This window comes from Lissotriton vulgaris, chromosome 3_1 (assembly GCF_964263255.1).
Source record: "Lissotriton vulgaris chromosome 3_1, aLisVul1.2, whole genome shotgun sequence".
NCBI lineage: Eukaryota > Metazoa > Chordata > Amphibia > Caudata > Salamandridae > Lissotriton > Lissotriton vulgaris.
Genome location: NC_141689.1, coordinates 162,094,842 through 162,112,499, shown reverse-complemented (window position 1 = coordinate 162,112,499; position 17,658 = coordinate 162,094,842). Strand labels below are relative to the sequence as shown.

At 44.7% G+C, this 17,658-nt stretch overlaps 1 protein-coding gene across 1 annotated transcript in view; it reads right to left on the bottom strand.

The window, feature by feature from the left end:
• Nucleotides 1-7,115, bottom strand: part of LOC147726153 (C-C motif chemokine 19-like) — a 39,550-nt gene extending 32,435 nt beyond the window's left edge. The window contains exon 1 of the mRNA XM_086960259.1: nucleotides 6,902-7,115. Coding sequence (XP_086816385.1) covers nucleotides 6,902-6,962 — 61 coding nt within the window. The 5' untranslated portion in view covers nucleotides 6,963-7,115. The remainder of the gene's footprint in view (nucleotides 1-6,901) is intronic.
• Nucleotides 7,116-17,658: the final 10,543 nt, after the last annotated feature.

Below are 17,658 nucleotides of genomic sequence, written 5' to 3'. Positions count from 1 at the left end.
TCGACCCCTTTATACATAAAAGCCTATGGGGCAGATTTATGAGTTCTGGCGCATCTCTGCAAATCAGCAGGGATGCGCCAGAACTGATGCGTCACGCAATTCCCTCCTTGCGGTACCACAGATGCGTCGCATTTACAATGCGGCGCACCATGGTGCAAGGAAGGGCAGATGTGTGACGCATCTTGTGGTGTACGGGCGGCGCATTGCTGGAGTAGCGTCGCAAGTGCGACGCAACCTTTGCAATGTACAGAGGCCACCCATACATAACGTGGTGCGTCACTCCTTACACCTGCTTCAAGCAGGCGTAAGGATTTGACACAGCAGCGTCGTAAAACTGACTCAGTGAAATATTGTAGATTTCACTGGGTCAGTTTTATGGGGCTTTCCTACGAGGGAACGCCCACCCTGCGACAGAACGCCCACATGAAACCTGACGCAGGTTCCATGTGGTGCAGGGCTTTACAACGTGACGCATCTGCCTAGATGCGTCATGTTGTAAATAGGTCGCAGGGATGCGCCACGTTTCCGTGCCATTGCGTCACGCAACGGCGGCGTAAACGTGGCGCAAGTCCGACATAAATCTGCCCCCATGTACTTTGCAGCGGTTGTAAAAAATGCAACCTGTGTGGATTTGTTGGCACTTTCTGTGATGTATAATGATAGGAAACATAGAATGCAATTTGAAACTATTACCTGCCCATACCTGTCTCCATCATCATCAGCATTACCCTGCTACCTTATACTGCTCCACTCTTTTATCCCATGTCTTTTTAATTTTTTTATTAATACGTTACGTTACGTTAGGTTAGGTTAGGTAATGCTATGTTACAGGCAGTTGCAGTGCACCCAATTTGCCATTACAATGTCAGTGCAACATATTTCTTCATCTCACCTACTGGGAGGTGTTACAAGCATTATGTAAAAATGTATAACCTAATTTAAAAATCCCAGCCTTCCCTTTCTCTCCCATATTGGGACCTCGAGTTCTTGTAACACTTTGGCTAAATGCTGTCCTCTTCCTTCCTTTAAAAAAGTTTAACGTCCACTTCAAAGCGGGATGCAGTGAAGACAATCCTCTTTCTAATTAAACATTTGGTGCCGCGGATCAGATCTGCTACTGAGCCAACATAAATAAGGTCGGATTACAAAACGTTTATGGCTGGTGCTTTTCCGTGCCCTTGGTGATAAGTAAGGCAGCGCTTGGTGCAAATTAATCGTTTTAACCCCAACAGGATGAAAGCAGATTTGTGTATGTGGTAATGCATAACTAGAACAAATTTGGGACTAATTAAGCAGGCAAACTGCAGCTGAGGTACAGCTACACCATAACACAAACCTATGTTACCAGCACAGAAACATCAAAACAGTACACAAACAAAACACAACACAACAATGTAACAATACTAATTGTTGTGTTGATGCTTCACTTTGTGTGGTGTTATTGTGTTTTTCACTAGATTTGGAGATATAAACAAATGCTGCAAGTCCCTGTAAAGTTCCGTGACAAACAACCATTTTTCACTATCAAAAGTGGTAACATTTACTCCGCGATCTCTTGCACAATACAAAACACCAGCCAGTCCAAATCTGAGACGGTTCCTGATTTGCGCTATAGAGCCCGTGCTGACTTTTGGGAAATGGCCTTAAACCGTGATACTACTACTAGCACCCTATCAACCCACACCTTGCATTGGATGGATACACACTGCACACACAGGCATTCAGAACCCCACTGCTGCCTGCATACACATAGCGCAGACAGGTACAAAGAAGCCCCCCGTTTCCTGCACTGGATGCATACACACTGCACACACAGCAAATCAGAATCACCCGACGGCTTTTACAGGATACATGCACAACGCACACACCAGAATGCAGAATCACCAGTCGGCTTGAACTGGATGCATGCACACCACACACACCAGAATGCAGAATCACCAGGCGGCTTGAACTGGATGCATGCACACCACACACACCAGAATGCAGAATCAACAAGCGGCTTGCACATGATCCATGCAGAACGCACACATCAGAATGCAGAATCACGTGGCGGCTTGCACTAGATGCATGCACGACGCGCACAGCAGAATGCAGAATCACCCGCCGGCTAGAACTGGATGCATGCACACCACACACACCAGAATGCAGAATCAACAGGCGGCTTGCACATGATGCATGCAGAATGCACACAACAGAATGCAGAATCACCAGGCAGCTTGCACATGATGCATGCAGAACGCACACAACAGAATGCAGAATCACGTGGCGGCTTGCACTAGATGCATGCACGACGCACACACCAGAATGCAGAATCACCAGGCAGCTTGCACATGATGCATGCAGAAAGCACACAACAGAATGCAGAATCACGTGGTGGCTTGCACTAGATGCATGCACGACTCACACACCAGAATGCAGAATCACCCGGCGGCTTGAACTGGATGCATGCACACCACACACACCAGAATGCAGAATCACCAGGCGGCTTGCACATGATGCATGCAGAACGCACACAACAGAATGCAGAATCACGTGGCGACTTGCACTAGATGCATGCACAACGCACACACCAGAATGCAGAATCACCCGGCGGCTTGAACTGGATGCATGCACACCACACGCACCAGAATGCAGAATCACCAGGCGGCTTGCACATGATGCATGCAGAACGCACACAACAAAATGCAGAATCACCAGGCAGCTTGCACATGATGCATGCAGAACGCACACAACAGAATGCAGAATCACGTGGCGGCTTGCACTAGATGCATGCACGACGCACACACCAGAATGCAGAATCACCAGGCAGCTTGCACATGATGCATGCAGAAGGCACACAACGGAATGCAGAATCACGTGGTGGCTTGCACTAGATGCATGCACGACTCACACACCAGAATGCAGAATCACCCGGCGGCTTGAACTGGATACATGCACACCACACACACCAGAATGCAGAATCACCCGGCGGCTTGAACTGGATGCATGCACACCATACACACCAGAATGCAGAATCACCCGGCGGTTTGCACTGGATGCATATACACCGCTCACCAGAATGCAGAATCACCCCGCGGCTTGCAGTGAATGCAGACACACTGCACAAACCAGAATGCAGAATCACTCAGAGGCTTGCACTGGATGGAGACACACTGCACTCAGTAGTGCCCCCGCCACGTTTCTTGCTTTGGATTCATACACACTGCGCACACAGGCATGCAGAAGCTACCAGTTCTTACATTGGATGCATACACACTGCGCACACAGGTATACAGAAGCACCGTGTCACTTCCATTGAATGCATATGCACTGCACAAACAGATATTCAGAAGCTCCCCCTTTCTTGCATTGGAAGCATACATACTGTGCACACTGCATGCAGTAGCCCCCGGTTTCTTACACTGGGTGCATACACACTGCACATAGTAGCCCCCCAGTTTCTTACATTGAATGCATACACACTGCATACAGTAGCCCCCCGTTTCTTGAATCTGTTGCATACACACTGCACACAGTAGCTCCCATTTCTTGAATTGGATGCATACACACTGCACACAGTAGTGCCCCGTTTCTTGCACTGGATGCATACACACTGCACACAGTACCCCCCCTTTCTTGCAATGGATGCATACACACTGCACACAGTAGCACCCCGTTTCTTGCATTGGAAGCACACACACTGCACACAGTAATCCCCCATTTCTTGCATTGAATGCATACACAATGCACACCCTACCCCTCTGTTGTTTGTATTGGTTGCATACACACACTGCACACAGTAGCGCGTCGTTTCTTGTATTGGGTGCATACACACTGCATGCAGTAGCACCCCATTTCTTGCATTGGATGCATACACACTGCACACAGTACACCCTCCCGTTTCTTGCAATTGTGCATATACACTGCACACAGTAGCACCCCGTTTCTTGCATTGGATGCATACACACTGCACGCAGTAGCGCTCCATTTCTTGCATTGGATGCATACGCACTGCACGCAGTACCCCCCACCCCCTTTCTTGCAATGGATGCATACACACTGCACACAGTACCCCTTCCTGTTTCTTGCATTGGATGCATATACACTGCACACAGTACCCCCACCCTGTTTCTTGAAATGGATGCATATACACTGCACACAGAACCCCCTCCTGTTTCTTGCATTGGATGCACACACACTGCCCACAGTAATCCCCCATTTCTTTCATTGGATGCATACACACTGCACACAGTACCCCTCTGTTGTTTGCATTGGTTGCATACACACTGCGCACAGTTGCACCTCATTTCTTGTATTGGGTGCAAAGACACTGCATGCAGGAGCCCCCCCGTTTCTTGCAATGGTGCATATACACTGCACGCAGTAGCACCCCGTTTCTTGCATTGAATGCATACACACTGCACACAGTACCCCTCCGTTTTTTGCATTGGGTGCATACCCACTGCATGCAGTAGCCCCCCCCGTTTCTAGCATTGGATGCATATACACTGCACGCAGCAGCGCTCCGTTTCTTGCATTGGATGCATACACACTGCACGCAGTAGCCCCTGTGACTTTCATAGAATGCATACACACTGCACACAGTGGCCTCGCTTCTTGCATTTACTGCATACACACTGCACACAGTAGCACCCTGTTTCTTGAATCAGATGCATACATACTGCACACAGTAGCACCCCATTTCCTGAATCGGATACATACACACTGCACACAGTAGCCCCCCATTTCCTGAATCGGATGCATACACACTGCACACAATAGCACTCCGTTTCTTGCATTGGGTGCATACGCACTGCACACAGTAGCCCCTGTTTCTTTCATAGAATGCATACACACTGCACACAGTAGCGCCCTGTTTCTTGCACTGGGTGCATACACACTGCACACAGTAGCACCCTGTTTCTTGAATCAGATGCATACCAACTGCACACAGGAGCACCCTGTTTCTTGCACTGGGTGCATACACACTGCACACAGTAGTGCCTCGTTTCTTGCACTAGATGCATAAACACTGCACACAGTACCCCCTCCTGTTTCTTGCATTGGATGCATACACACTGCACACAGTAGCACCCTGTTTCTTACATTGGATGCATACACACTGCACACAGTAATCCCCCATTTCTTGCATTGAATGCATACACACTGCACACAGTACCCCTCCGTTTTTTGCATTGAGTGCATACACATTGCATGCAGTAGTCCCCCCGTTTCTTGCAATGGATGCATATACACTGCACCCAGTAGCACCCTGTTTCTGGCATTGGATGCATACACACTGCATGCAGTAGCACCCCGTTTCTTGCATTGGATGCATACACACTGCACGCAGTAACACCCCATTTCTTGCATTGGATGCCTACGCACTGCTCGCAGTAGCCCCTGTTTCTTGCATTGGGTGCATACGCACTGCACACAGTAGCCCCTGTTTCATTCATAGAATGCATAACACTGCACACAGTGGCCCTGCTTCTTGCATTTAATGCATACACACTGCATACAGTAGCGTCCTGTTTCTTGCACTGGGTGCATACACACTGCACACAGTAGCACCCTGTTTCTTGAATCAGATGCATACCCACTGCACACAGGAGCACCCTGTTTCTTGCACTGGGTGCATACACACTGCACACAGTAGTGCCTCGTTTCTTGCACTAGATGCATACACACTGCACACAGTAGCACCCCGTTTATTGAATTGGATGCATACACACTGCACACAGTACACCCTCCTGTTTCTTGCTTTGGATGCATATACACTGTACACAGTAGCACCCTGTTTCTTGCATTGGATGCATACACACTGCACACAGTAGCCCCTGTTTCATTCATAGAATGCATAACACTGCACACAGTGGCCGTGCTTCTTGCATTAAATGCATACACACTGCACACAGTAGCACCCTGTTTCTTGAATCAGATGCATATCCACTGCATACAGTAGCACCCTGTTGTTTGCACTGGATGCATAAACACTGCACACAGTAGTGCCCCGTGTCTTGCAGAAGAAACGGGGTGCTACTGTGCACAGTGTTTATGCATCTAATGCAAGAAACGAGGCGCTACTGTGTGCAGTGTGTTTTCATCCAATGCAAGAAACGTGGCGGTACTGTGTGCTGTGTGTTTTCATCCAATGCAAGAAACGAGGCGCTATTGTGTGCAGTGTGTATGCATATGATTCAAGAAACGGGGTGCTGCTGTGTGCAATGTGTATGCATATAGTGCAAGAAACAGGGCACTACTGTGTGCAGTGTGTATGCACCCAGTGCAAGAAACGGGTTGCTACTGTGTGCAGCGTGTATGCATCTGATTCAGGAAACGGGGTTCTAGTGTGTGCAGTGTGTATGCATCTGATTCAAGAAACGAGGCACTACTGTGTGAGTACTGCACACAGTAGCGCCTCATTTCTTGCATTCGTTGCATACACACTGCACCCAGTAGCCCCCTGTTTCTTGCAGTGAAAGCATACAGACTGCATACTTTAGCGCCTCGTTTCTTGCATTGGGTGCATACACACTGCACATAGTAGCACCCCTTTTCTTGCATTCTTTGCATGCACACTGCACACAGTAGCCCCCTGTTTCTTGCAGTGGAAGCATACACACTGCATACCGTAGCGCCTTGTTTCTTGCATTGAATGCATACACACTGCACACAATAGTACCTTGTTTCTTGCATTGGATGTATGCACACTGCACACAGTAGCGACTTGTTTTTGGCATTAGGTGCGCACACACTGCACACAGTAGTGCCTCGATTGTTACATTGGGTGCATACACACTGCACACAGTAGCGCCTCTTTTCTTGTATTGGGTCCATACACACTGCAAACAGTAGCACCCCATTTCTTGCATTAGGTGCAAACACACCACACACACAGTCCTAGAACGCCTTTTCTTACCTTGCAGAATGCTGCAGAGGCAAAGGGTGCTGAGGCAAAGCAGTGGTAGGTTCAGAGCCATGGTCGGACAGCAGCTCACAGCACAGTCTGCAGGAAGCAAACACTCAGAAACAGCAGAGGGCCTCGTGGAGAGTTCAGTGAATGCCTGTCCCTCTGCCTGTCCCTGGGCTCTGAGCCCTGCTGAGTGCTCCCGCCTCTATTTATCCAGCTCTCCGGCTGCTCTCAGTTTCATTTCATATCAAGCAGAAACAAAGAAAGAAAAACATGCAAAGGAGTGGGCTGGGAAGTTAAACCCAGATTGTGAAGTGCCTCGAGCCGCTTCCCAGCATCACACACTCATTCACTCTTTTGGGAGCTGGCAAGGTGCAATAAACAAACTTTCCCTTCTCATGCGTCCAAGTGCTCAGTTCCTAACTCTGCCACATCTGAGTCAGTTTCCCATATATTTTTTAAGAGAGATTAATGTCAACGCTCACAGGGCAGGTCAAACATTTTTTGGGGGTTTCTTTGAAATCGCAGCTGGTGCCTAACTTAGGTTACTGAACGAGGGGTCTTAACCCTATTCAAGCAACAACCACTGATCCCTGCCTGAGTGAACCACAAAAGCCACTACATCCACCTGTGTTTACGCCCACTGGTAGCTTGGCACAAAGCAGTCAGGCTAAACTTAGTGGCGATTTGTAAAGAAGGTATGCAACACACAAACAGTAATGCATTGAAAAAACAACAAAAGAAAAATCCAACACCAATGTAGAACAAGCATTGGCAAAGCCAACAGGTCTCATGTATGCAAGAGCTATTGACTTCGCCAATATGTTTTAGCCACGTTGGACACCAGCGTCACTGCAGTTCAGCTTGGCTAAAAGTTAGTGGCCAAAGGAGAGAGGCATGAAATGTCATACAGTGGAGTAGAGGGGTGTGTTATTGAGTGGCGTAGAGTGGTGTTCAGTTGAGTTGAGGGTCTTGGAGTGAGTAGAGTGTAGTAGAGTGGAAGGGCCTGGAATAGAGGTGAGAGACGCATAGTGGAGTAAGGTGAAGGGGCATAGAGTGTTGTGGAGTGGTGTAGAACAGAGTGGAGTGGCACAGAGGGTGTTGCATAAGTGGAGTAGAGTGTTGTAGAGTAGAGTGGCATAGAGTGGAGTAGATTGTCATAGAGTGTAGTGACATAGAGTGGACTAGTGTAGGAGAGTGTTGTGGAGTGTTGTGGAGCAGAGTAAATGGCATAGAGTCTCGTGGTGCAGAGTAGTTGGCAAAGAGTGCTGTGATGTTTAGTGAGTATTGGCTTTCAGTAAAGTGGTGTTTGGTGAGCCTTGGCTTTCAGTAAAGTGTTGTTTGGTGCATTGGCATAGAGTGCAGTGGCACAGAGCAGAGTGGTGTAGAGAGCAATGGTACTGAACAGAGTGGTGTAGAGTACAGTGCCAAAGAGTTGCAGTGGTATTGTGGGATAAAGTGCAGTGTCACAAAGTGGTGCAGAGTAGAGTGCAGTGATGCAAAGTGGAGTGGTGTAGAGTGGAATATGCATGGTGTGGTAGCACACTGCCGTTACAGACAACACATCTTCAATTAAAATGACCATTGCATTTGCAAAGTCATACAGGTCTGATAAGAGTATTCTGGACACAAACAAGTGTGTAAATGTCATCACCTCGTGTACTGCTTTTTTTGATTCCATTAAAATATTTGTTTCCAACATACTACACAATTACAAAAAAATTGCTTCATTTGAGCTTTTGTAAATCTGGTATATTCTGAAATATTAGTCCACTTCAGTTACAGACATTTAAATTTTGTTGTGTGGTAGGAAAAAAAACAACATGCAGCCTTCTTCAAGTCGTCCCCCCCAACCCCATAGCTAGCATGTTTGTCAAACCCTCTCTCTTTGAAGTCAGAGAAAGAAAAATAAACACCAAGCTTACAGGACGACAGAACCTGACATTTGAACTCTGTCTTTGAATACACAGCAAATGTGACAAAATAACAAGATTTAAAAGCATATTTACAGAACTCCAGTACTGGCGGAAGAATACAGTAAATAGGGTTTGGTCAAGGGAATGGACAAACTCAAGCTGGACAGTCTAAAACAAATAGAGACAGCAAATAGAAAGCAAGCAATTGTGAGTTACAAACCACAAAGCCAATGGTAAGCCAGGGATTTCTAGCAATGTTGTATAGCAGCGTGGTTGCTATGTAGCATAGCTGAAAATAATAATAAAAGAATTATATGACCATGATATATCCAGCACAGATTTATTTTTAAAAAGCAGTGGCGGCTCCACCGCTAAGGCGGAGGATCATCACCCCACTGCCTCGAGGCAGCAAGATAAAGGAAAAAATAAAGGATAATAACTAATGTTATTATCATTTTATTATGTCCTCCTGCTACCGCAGCTTGTGTGAGGGGGCGGACGGGGCTGAAGAGCAGGGGAGGAGGGTACAACCCTCCTAAGTGCACAATGACTGTTTGGTTGTCTCTTTCGGTCCACCCATGTTGGTCATGCGCACATTCCCCCTTCACCTTGCAGGCTGCATTACAGCCTGCATGGAGAACATGCCCACCCCTATAGGCCCTGTCTGAGCGCCGTGTCACAGAGTCAGACCAATCACAAGGCTGCATTGCAGCGTTGTATTGGCTGCTGGGAGCATGGGAGCCCTGGTGCTTCCTTTTTTTTTTACAAAAAGCCAGGAAGAGACGGCGCCGGTCAGCTAGCCAGCCGGCCAGGAGCTAAGTGTTTTTTTTTTATTGTGATCCCCACCCGTCCTACTGCTGCTTCCAGGCATCAGTCGTGACTGTAAAAAAGTGCATTCGCTCTGTCTATGCCATAGTGCTTTTTAAAATTAGTTCCAGGCACACTCCAGAGCATCTGCACTGTTGTACAGCATGGCTACACAACATTGCTAATTCTAATAGCGCAAAGGTGAGGCCTATTGGCTTTTGTTAAAATCTGGGGTGAACTGCAAATTTCGACTTCCACACCTGTAAAGCCAACTCAAGTTTTAACACCCCTGAGGTCAATAGACTGACTTGTTCAACTCAGTCACAGATGTACCTGGTATTTGCAGCTGGTAGAAATATCAAAATAGCAATACGGAGCACTATGTAAAAGAAAGATGCAGTTTTATTACAATTCAGCTTGTCAGGGCAAGGAAGGAGTTGCCAAGGATCAGGGCTATAAAGATGTTTCATTTGAGTGCATCACTAGGAATCAGCAGAGACGTTCCTGCTTCATGTTTGGCCCAATCTTTGCACTTGTCTGTTTTCTGGTCTGTCGGCGTTTAGGAACTTTCTGTCCCACTTGATGTCTCTCCATTTCAGTGCCTACCGCTTTCCTTAGCTCTATTGCGCCTAAAGATGTTACTTTGCCCTGTGTGTTAGATGCTGTCAAATCAGTCAAACCTGGAGCCACTCACCTGGGCTGAATGGGAACAGTGATTTGCTGCCAGCCAACAACTGGAGCACATGCATGAAAGAGTTTGGAAACTAAATGCGCCAGTTCACCAACACTTGTAGGATGTACATCTTGAAAGAGTGATTGACATTTTTTTCCCCCTGCGCCGTATTATTTCCATCAAAAAGGGATGTATGATGGCACCATGCAAGCAATTACCACGCATGGCTTTACAACATGGTCATTACAATGACCGTGACATTACTACCCAAGACTTTACCACGCAAATCTTTACCACGCGTATGCCTTTACAACAAAATGTGCGTTGTTAAAGCATTTATGGTAAAGGCATATATGTGTGGTAAAAACTTGGCAGGTGTGCATAACCCAAATTATATATACGTGATCAAGGCCACTGCGTTGGCCAAAACGCATCTGTTTGACTTTGCACCAAACTAAAAATAAAGCGCTTCACTGGGCACTAAGCGTATCAAGTTGTCCGTATCTCTGTGTGTGCATGACTGCACGTTGGAGTTGTAATTGGATATATATGTATCACCAGTAGGTAGTTATAGTTAGGACCTAGTTTCCATAGGAAATCTGTAACATTCTATTTGGAATAACTTTGGAGCCGGTCGACGAATGTTCGTGACATTCTCCAAGAAGATGGAGGGGAGCCACTATGCACCCACGGTCCGGACGGCTTTCGGCGTTCTCCGGGAGCCGGCATTGCTTTTACACATGGGGAGATGCTAACTTGCATGTGGAAATGCCATCTTATTTTGATTTTGAAAGTAAGGACAGATTTCACTGCTTTGTCTTTCAAAATGCAAATTAAGTTTGCTATGGGATGTTGGTAGCCGGAAGACTTCCATCATCTCATAGCAAATAGCAGTGTCCCGGGGGGTTGGCACCCCAGGACACTGGAGGATTCGGCTCTGGGTGTGGCGATCTCCAGGGCTCTCGAGGGCACCTGGCGGAGGGCCACGCAGCCCCATCACACAATACAGAAATCTCCGGGGGGTGGTTGTTCCCAGGGTTTGAGGGGCGTCATTGAGGTCTACACACTTTTAATTTTAATGGGGGGGGCCTTGGACGTGAAAGTGGCGCAAGGGGGTTGTAAATCTGGTACATTGTTTTGTTTTACTTTGCTTTCCTTTCTGTCTTGTTGAGGATCCAGGGTAAATATATTGGTTTTTGTATAGCTAGTACCTTTCACCTCTACCCCCAAACGGCTTTCTGCCTGTACCATAGTCAGGGCCGGACTGGGAACCAAAACCGGCCCTGGAGGTTGGAGGTGTAGCCGAGCTCTTGGTTAGGGCCGGCTTTCGGCCGATTTTGCTGCAAAAACAGCCCTGTAACAAAATCGGCCACCAGGGGCTCAAAACCGACCCCACCGTTGCGGCACACCGGGGGATTTCCCGGTGCCCGCTATGGCCAGTCCGGCCTGACCATAGTAACAGTTTATGTTGTAACACTTACGTGAGAACAGAGGTTAGAAGTTCACCACACTATGTTGGTAATTGAAAAAAGTTACTGTTGTGGAGTTTTAAAACTTTTCTAATTGGAAGCGTTAGTCGTAGCTATAGACTCTGGTACAGATCTGGTAAATAGTCTCAGAATTATACTTCAAAATATAAATATAATTTCTATTGGGGATCGCTACCTCCCCCCCAAAAAAAAGACATGTATACTTTTTTTTAAATTAACTTTTATTAAAACTACAATAAATAACTGGAAAAGTTACTTAAAGATAACAATACAATAAAGAACTAGAAACATAATTTTAATAAAACAATATAATTAACAAAATGTGATGTGTACTCCAATAGACGTACGGTAGGTAATCTGCAAAACAAAAGAGAAAATTAGTTTAAAATTAGATCGATGTGACTAAATAAGGTCAAACATTACAAGTCAAGATAACACTTGACAATATTTCCTTATTTTTATGTGTGCAGTGTGCCTGATACATTTCACTTGTCTTATAGGCCCGGATTCAAGCGGTGTCTGTATGGAAGTGCCTACTGCATCAGATTTAAATTACAGATCAACAGGTCTTTAAAATGATTCAGAGATGAGACAGAATTAGGCGAGAGATCAAATCATTATGTAGGACAATATTCTTTAGTGCTTATTTACAAGGTCTTGCGCCACTTTTGTGTTAATTTTTTTCATGTTGAAAATGACGCAAAAGTGGCACAAGGGGCTTGTAAAAAAGCTATTTTATTTGTAATGCATTTAATCGGTGGTATTGTATATCTAGGACATTCTGCTTACCTTCTGTAAACACTGTGGCCAACAGAGTTCAGAACTTGAACTCAGCTAAGGTTGCACACGGCGGAGTGGACAGCAGCGTCCATAACTTTAAAATAGAAAGAGAAAAGATGTGAGAGAGAGTGAGGAAGAGAAAGAGAGAAAAAACAACATTAAAAACTGGGAGAGAGAAAGTTATAGATGGAGCTGTTAATACTGGAGAAAATACTCGGAGCTCACCTTTGGCCTCCGTTGTGTGTCCAAGCACGTGCTGGTTCATAGTGCACCCTCCAGTTTAGTGATCTGAAAGATAGTGTATAGAGTTAGTAATAGCATAATAGATACAACTGCACATGTATATTTTCGCTTTATTTATTTGTATACTTAGGATAATGTATTTTTTCAACTTCCACTGTAAGGAGGTGTCTGTGCGCTGTTTTTCTTCCATAGTAGTATATCACATACACTCCCACTGCATAGAGGTGAGTTCTCAATATTGCAGGGCAGATTTACAAGCCCCCTGCGCCACCAGTACGTCACTTTTTGTGACGTACTGGTGGCGCAGGGAACTCCTCCATATTTACAAGGAGAGGAAAAGCCACCATGCATGACTTTTCCTCCCCTTGTTAATATGGCCCCTTCACACACAGCACTTTGCGGTGAAGGGGCATTTCATGGGTGTTGCTGTGGGTGTTCCCACACAACACCCATGGAACAAGACACATCTCCAGATTTACGAGAAATCGTAAATCTGGAGATGCATCTGAATGCTACGCCACATAGAGGTGGCGTAGCAAGGTGCAACGAGGAGAAATGTTTTCATTTCTCTTAGTTTTTTTTCCTCTTTCAATGCGTGCTGCATTTTACGCATGCATTGAAAGAGGAAAAAGCCGTTAGTGATTGTTTTTGTGCAGGAAGATTCCCCTTCCTGCACAAAAACAATCTCCCCATGGCGAAGGCATCCTTGCAGCATGGTGCAAGGGTGCCTGCGCCAGCGCCCTATTCCTACGCTCTGAAAGTGCCACAGCATGGTGCAGCCAAAGGGCTTACGGTGCCACGCTGCAGCACTTTCTTATAGACCTGCACCTGCGTACCTAGACTGTTGCACCTCATTGACTCGCAGAGTCTGGAGGTGAGTGTTTTTCTTGAGAAGTCAGAGGCAGATTTACAAGCTCTTTGCACTACTTTTCCCATGTTAAAAGTGACACAAAAGTGGCACAAGGAGCTTGTAGATCTGTTCCTCAGACTGTTGTAGCCTATCTATTCTCACTGCTTGGAGGTAATTGTATATTTCTACGCAGTGAATGTGCTGGACACTACCCACTCTCTCCTTTCACAGATAACTTGTTATTGTTTCGGAAACAAGCTTCTTTGCTCACCTAGTGCCATTGGCGTGATTGAAAGAGGGTGTACTATGTGTCGAAGCAGGCTTCACTGTGGCCAGCAGAGTTCACAACTTGAACTCAGCTAAGGTTGTACACAGCAGAGTGGATAGCAGTGTCCATACCTTTAAAAGAGAAAGACAAATGATGTGACAGAAAATGAGAAAGAGACAGAGAGAAAAAACAACATTAAAACGTGGGAGAGAGAAAGTTATAGATGGAGCAGTTAATACTGGAGAAAATACTCGTAGCTCAACTTTTGCCTGCATTGTGTGTCCAATTACGTGCTTGATCATAGCGCACCCTCCAGTTTAGTGATCTGAAAGATAGTGTAAAGAGTTAGTAAGGTATAGTCCCACTTTCTCCTTTCACTGATGACTTGTCGTTGTTTCGGAAACAAGCTTCTTTGCTCACCTTGTGCCATTGGCCTGATTCAAAGAGGGTGCACTAAGTGTCGAAGCAGCTTTCTCAGAAGTTGTTACGATGGCCACGCTTCATCGCAGAATCCTCAAACATTGACTTTTAGAGGTGTTGGGGAGACGCCAATTTGTGAAACACAACCTGTAAGATAAAAAGGAAGTTAACATTGTGTGTAATTTTTTTATCATATGAGATAGGAAGTGAGAGAGTGACTGCAAAGAATATTCGCAGCTCAACTTTTTGTTACCAGTGTGTTTTTCACTACGTGCTGAGACATAATGCACCCTGAAGATAGTAAAAGAAAGATGTTATGATTGGTAATTGTTACTATGTTAATGTGGAGTTGAATAACATCGCCCTTTTACACACGTTCCTTCTTACATTTAAAATAACTATTTGTATAGTTTATATTCCGGATGTTTGAGCTATTGGAAAAAAAATATATACATGTAATTTGATACACTATATAGGACTGCGTTTTTCTAAATCGCTGCGTCGCTTTTTTGTATCCAGTCTGCTCAGCCCTTCCACTCCCTCCGATGCGTATCCAGGCCTCACTGCTCACCTTTTTGTGTACAGGATACCTTCTGCATCATGTAGTCCCGATCTGCCACAAAGAAGTCTCATATATGGTGCTGAGTCTTGTTATCTCTATGGCTAACAACATACTTGTGCTCCCACCATCATCATTGCAGGTTCTTCACCCGCTCAGTCCTTGCGGTACCACAAATTCAGTGACCAAAGAGGGCATGCATGTGGTAGTGGGCCCCCTTGTTCGGTAGTTTGGGCCTACATGAAGCGTGCGAACCACCAGAACGGGCCATCACAGCGCTTGCAATGGGAGCAACTCTAAAATGGCATAGAGCACGTGCGCCCCATCGTTTTTATAGGTAGGGTCATGTGTGTAGTGACGGATGCGCTGGATGGGTGTGGTGTGGCGGTATACCAGCCATGAGGGAGTGTGTGTGCCGATCTGACAACTAGACCTGGAACTAAGAAATCACTACAATGGAAATATGGGCCATGTAGTGTTGTTGTGTTTTCCTGGTAGCATAAGTGGAGTGGGCTGTACTAACATATTCAGCCTCGATTAATTTACCACAACCCCCGGGGCTTTTAAATGTTAAGAGGGGGCCGCACAGCTCTGGGACGCTGCAGGAGCGGGCCCTGGGGCGTGGCAGGCTCCAGGGCCTTCGAGGGCTCTAGGCATAGGGTCACACAGTCTGCCTCACACAATACACTAAAAAAGAAGAGAAAGTGATGAGAGATGATTTGTGACGTGTTTAGGCTAGAGAGCCTGGATAATCATTAAATGAGGTCTGGCAGTGAAATGCATAGTTATTCTGGAAGAAGTCTTTCGGGGTCTTGCGAAAGCAAGTCATCTTTAATAATTGCCTCTCGCTGCGTGTACTTGCAAGGTTATCTGATTTGCTTGCATGTTTAAAACAGAAACTTTCAACACCTCTTTTTGATTGGTTGTGAAGCATTGTAAGAAGACGTATTAGCGACCAATCCCTTTTCTTGGGCAGATTTTGAAAAACATTTGATTGGCTGTTGTGTGGTTACGTCTACCTTCCTGATCCTAATTTTGATTGGCTTTTTTTTTCTATGTGACATTACGATACACTCACCATGTATATAGCCCATTTTGTGACGCACTTTATTTTACAATGTGTTTCAAAAACTAGTTGTGGTAGGGTGTTTTTAACTTAAACTGTGTACTCTGCTTACGAGTTTGTTGACTGTAAAGGTATTTAAAAATATGCACGTTTTCAAAATATTTTTATTGAGTCTTTTATGTTCATCACATGGGTGAAATGCAAATTTTTTTTTTCATTCATTGGTATCACGCGTTGGACCACATTTCTTTTATTTTATTATAAGCATTCATTTCTTAAGTTTACGTTATATAAGTGTTGCCCCATCATCTTTTTTTAAATGTTTGGGCTTTTTTTACTTTCAGATAATGTAGAATAGAAGTGCTTCGACAAACACTCCCTCACTACTTCATCTTTTTTTTAATGTACATTTCATGTCATTATTACATTTTACAACCATTTTTAAAAATTGAAAGAATTAATATGTAGAGTCACTCATACATGTACTCACTCATCATATGTACTCATACACCTATAGATCCTGTTACACGCCTACACTCATACATAGAGTTACTCACACACATACTCACACATGCAAATAAAGTATGCAACATCCATTTACTTGCACATACAGCTATACACACACCACTACGCTTACTTCTACAGAAACGCACACATACCTACTCTCTTAAACAATCACTTATAGAAACACATACTTATTTATACAGGAACTCTTCCAATCTCTCACTCTCATAAATAGTCACTTATATACATCAATACTCACATATACTAGTTTAAAACATATGTACTTACTCATAAAGATACTATTGAGACAGGCATTCACTCACTAACACACCCATACACACACTCATCCACCCATACAGTCCTGCACACATGCTGTCTTCAAAACACATACAAACAGTGAGTCAGTCATTCATGCATATATGCGCTAAGTAATACCCCCACCAAACCATACAGACACTCATACTGATACTCAAAACACTAACTAATAACCCATATAGACACTCTAGTAGCTACTCACCAACCCCTGCAGCCACTTATACACAAAGTGAGACACTGATACAGATATTTACATATTTTACTCGCTAATACATGTATTTACTAAGATACTCTTAATAAGTCAGTTATACAATCAATTTTACAAAAAACCATCCATTTAGACACTTATTTTTAACCATTTATTCTTCCATCGACCTTAGATATACATATATAAAACATATTTATTTTTTCAGAAACACACACAATCACTGGATGATGTCATCAGTGATGTCATCAGTGATGTCATTTGAGATGTCATCAGCGATGTCATGAGTGATGTCACTGACCATGTCATGAGTGATGTAATATGAGACGTCATAGGCAGTGGATTACGGGCGCGCGAGTTATAGTTAGCTGAACTAACTATAACGGGGGAATTTCAATGGTTTTGTATGAGTGTAATGTCCAGCTAACTATACCATGTGTGAAACCTATGTTTTTTTCAGTGAATTTCTAAGGTTTTTTAAATGCTAATTCCTAACTATAACGTGGCTGAAAGCTATGGTTTTTTCAGTGAATTTGCAAGGTTTTTTAAATGATAATTCCTAACTATAACGTGCCTAAAACCTATGGTTTTTTCAGTGAATATATATATATATATATATATATATATATATTTACGCTCCAAGTTCACCATCAAGGCAATCCTCGCACAC